The sequence below is a fragment of the Eimeria tenella genome, genomic scaffold (genome assembly GCF_000499545.2).
Source record: "Eimeria tenella Houghton genomic scaffold, Eth_scaff1143, whole genome shotgun sequence".
Classification (NCBI taxonomy): domain Eukaryota; phylum Apicomplexa; class Conoidasida; order Eucoccidiorida; family Eimeriidae; genus Eimeria; species Eimeria tenella.
In genome coordinates this window covers 1-3,303 of record NW_013543615.1, presented here as the reverse complement: position 1 = coordinate 3,303, position 3,303 = coordinate 1, and the positions used below count along the sequence as shown (strand labels likewise).

General features: G+C 52.4%; 1 protein-coding gene across 1 annotated transcript; it reads left to right on the top strand.

The window, feature by feature from the left end:
• Positions 1-434: 434 nt before the first annotated feature.
• Positions 435-3,247, top strand: ETH_00025575 (uncharacterized protein; the record flags this gene model as incomplete). The annotated part of the gene is made up of 6 exons (XM_013378896.1): positions 435-917; positions 1,093-1,273; positions 1,425-2,135; positions 2,319-2,384; positions 2,709-2,923; positions 3,182-3,247. The coding sequence occupies 6 exons, from the start codon at positions 435-437 to the stop codon at positions 3,245-3,247; spliced, it is 1,722 nt and encodes a 573-aa protein (XP_013234350.1).
• Positions 3,248-3,303: the final 56 nt, after the last annotated feature.

The following is a 3,303-nucleotide window of genomic DNA, read 5'->3' as shown; positions in this document are numbered from 1 at the left end:
CTCCCATTCTCGCTTTTAGGAATAAACTAAATATTTTAATTTATGTTTAGACTTAAAAAGGGGCTTTTATCGATAGTATACTTTGAATCTGGTGGGCCGCTGCGGGTCGATTGGCTCACGCGCGCCCGCTAGCCTGAATCAAATTGCTGGAGCAGCGGGGCCCCTGCGGGGCTAAGTTGCTGGATTTTAATTTGGAAATATAAAAAAAAATAAATGGAAATATTTGACAGAACTTTTCAAGCCAGGACAGCGGAGGGAGCTGCTGCAGTGTGGCTGCAGCAGCAGCTGTACAGTGTTGCTGCGTCGGCAGCCGGCGCTGCGCGGCGCGGGCAGCAGCAGCGAGCGATTTCGCAGCAATTCCGCAGCAATTACATTTAAATTTGGCCTATTTTTGTGTATTTAGGTTTTCCATCGCAGCGATCTATGATATTTCAATGAGTTTTGCTGCTTCCGCCGCCAGCCCATCGGGGTTTTCGCGCGCCGAGACTGCCAGCAGCGCGCAGGTCGATGGCGCTGCCGCCAGCAGCAGCAGCAGCAGCAGCAGGGGCTCTTCTTACTGCGTCCAAGCGGACTTTTCGAAGACCTTCTCCTTTTTGTGCAGCAAAGCCGCTTGTCTGGCGGCAAAAGGCCGCAAGATCCAGCCGCAGCAGCCCGCGGGCAGCAGCAGCAGCAGCAGCGCCGCCCGCCGCGCTGCTGCTGCTGAACACCGCCGCACAAACGCACCACCCACCAACATATACCCCAAACCTCCTTTCTTTTGGGCTTTTCTTTTGTTTTTCCACCTTCTGCCTTTCGCGGGGGCCCTAGACTTTGCTGCGGCCCGCGGGGGAGCCGCTGGGGGCCTCCAGCCAGCCCTCCAGGGCTCCGCGTACACCCCAGCAGCAGCAATCTGGGCCTCCCAGCGCCTCCAAAATGAAGTAAGACTTATTTCTTTTGCATTTAGGGGCCCCCGTGACAATTAGCTGCTTCAAGTGGGGCCCCGGCGGCCCCAAGAGGCCCTCTTCAGGGGCCCCTGTGCACAAAGGACCACTGCCCACGCGGGAGTGACCAGTGGACCACTCTGGACCTGTGTTTGCTGCGGCGTGTGCTCAGGCCGACAGCCCCGGGAGCCCCCGGGGGCCCTCCAGTACCCACTTTCTGCAGCGGGGCCCTCTGGAGGCCCCCAGCTTCGCCGCTTTCTTAACAACTCCTTCTGAAGGGACCAGCTCCACCAGAAAAGCCTTCAAAGTGCTGCTGGCTTCCAAGCCGCAGCAGCAGCAGCCGCAAACCTCAGGTTAGCGCACGCACTCAAGCTTCCCGCAGCAGCAGCAACAGCAGCAGCAGCAGCAGCAGCAGCAATAGCAGCAGCAGCAGCAGTAGTAGCAGCAGTAGCAGCAGCAGCAGCACTGCAAGAGAGTTATCCTTGGAATTATTTTGCTTCTCAGGGGCCCCGAGGACTTCGCCAGCTCCTGTGGCTGCGAACTTTGCGAAGTTGGTAGCAGCAAATAAGAAAGAAGGATTAAGTCCTGGAGTTCGAGCGAAGTTGTCTCATTTGGCAGAGTTGTACAGGCCGGAGGCTCCTGCTGCTGCTGCTGCTGCTGCTCCCGCCGCAGCAGCTCCTGCTGCTGCTGCTGCTCCCGCTGCCCCTGCTGCTGCTTCTTGGTCCAGATTCAGCAAAGCGGGCCTCGCGGGGGCCCCCGCCGAGGGGCCCCTGCTGCGGGAAGTGAAGCGGCTGGGGCTTCGTGCTGCTGCTGCTGAAGAGAGCCGCAGCAGATTGGCAGAGTTGGAAGCTCGGAGAGAAAAAGAAAGAGAAGAAGAAAGAAAGAAGCAGCAGCAAGAAAGAAAGAAGCAGCGGGAGGAAAGGAGGAAGCAAAAGGAGCTGGAGGAGAAGAAGCAGCAGGAGCTGGAAGCAAAAAGAAAGGAGGAAGAGCGCCAGCGGCAGCAGCAGCAGCAGCAGCAGCGCGAGGAGGAGGCCAAGAAAAACCTTGCTGCTGCACTCCTCAGGAAGCAAACTGGAACTCCTAAAAAGAAAGTTGTTTTAAAGCCTCATGAATTACCTCCAACAACTTCTTTGAGGTTCGCAGAAAACAAAACTGAGCAGCAGCTGCAGCAGGAGGCCCTGCAGCTCTTCCAGCAGGTCGACGAAGACGCCAAGGGTGAGGGTTTAGGGTTTAGGGTTTAGGGTTTGGGGTTTAGGGTTTAGGGCTTAGGGCTCGTGGCTTGGGAGTTGGCGTTTACAGTTCAGGGTTCTTCAGGATTTAGGGCTTAGGGCTTAGGGTTTAGGGTTTAGGGTTTAGGGTTTTGCTGCTGCTGCTGCTGTCCTTTTTGACTCTGCGCAGCAAGTGCTGTCTTCACTCAGCCGCCTCTGCCAGAAATGGCTCCCAGCGATTACATTTCCGAAGACGGTAAATCACAAATTAAAATAAATGAAATAATAAAACAAATTAAATAATTAAAATAATAAAACAATTGAACAATTAAATATATTTCAATTTAAAACACATTTAGATCGGCGATGCGCGGCTGCCTCGTGGTTTCCTGCTCTTCCGCCTTAGGGTTTAGGGTTTAGGGTTTAGCGTTCAGAACCTAGGGTTTAGGGTTTAGCGTTTCGCGTTAATGGCTTGGGACTTAGCGTTTAGGGCCTACGCTTCAGAATTTAGGACCTAAGCTTCAGGATTTAGGGTGTAGGGTTTAGGGTTTAGGGTTTAGGGTTTAGGGTTTGTGTGCAGAAAAGGCTGCGGAGGCGGCGATGTCTGTGGACCCGCGCATAAGTGCAGAGCACAAAGACTTGGCGATGAAAATGTTTTTGCGAAGTGCACAAAAGTATTCAGAAGGAAAAGATCTTTTTGCAAAAAATCCTTTGAAGATCATTTCCGGAATCTACGATCAACCACTCACAGGCAAGCCGCCTGCTACTGCTGCTGCTGCTGCTGCTGCTGCTGCTGTATTAATTGCTGTATTCCATTTTCACCTACAAGTGTTAAGGTGGCCATTACATATATATACATTTAATTTTTTTTCTGAACACGAATAAATATATATACATATTATATACATATATAAATATATTATATAAACAAGCAAAAAAACATAAATATATATATATATAAATATATATATATAAATGCTCGTCGCCACCCGCCTTACTGGTCTACACTTGCTGCTGCTGCTGCTGCTGCTGCTGCTGCTGCTGCTGCTGCAGGCTGCCACACAATGGAGACCAACTGGAGCTCCTGCTCCACCAGCTGCGGCCACGGCAAACGCATGAAGCTCACAAGAGCTCGCAAGGGAGCGTCCAGCTGCTTGACTTTGGCCAAAACTGAA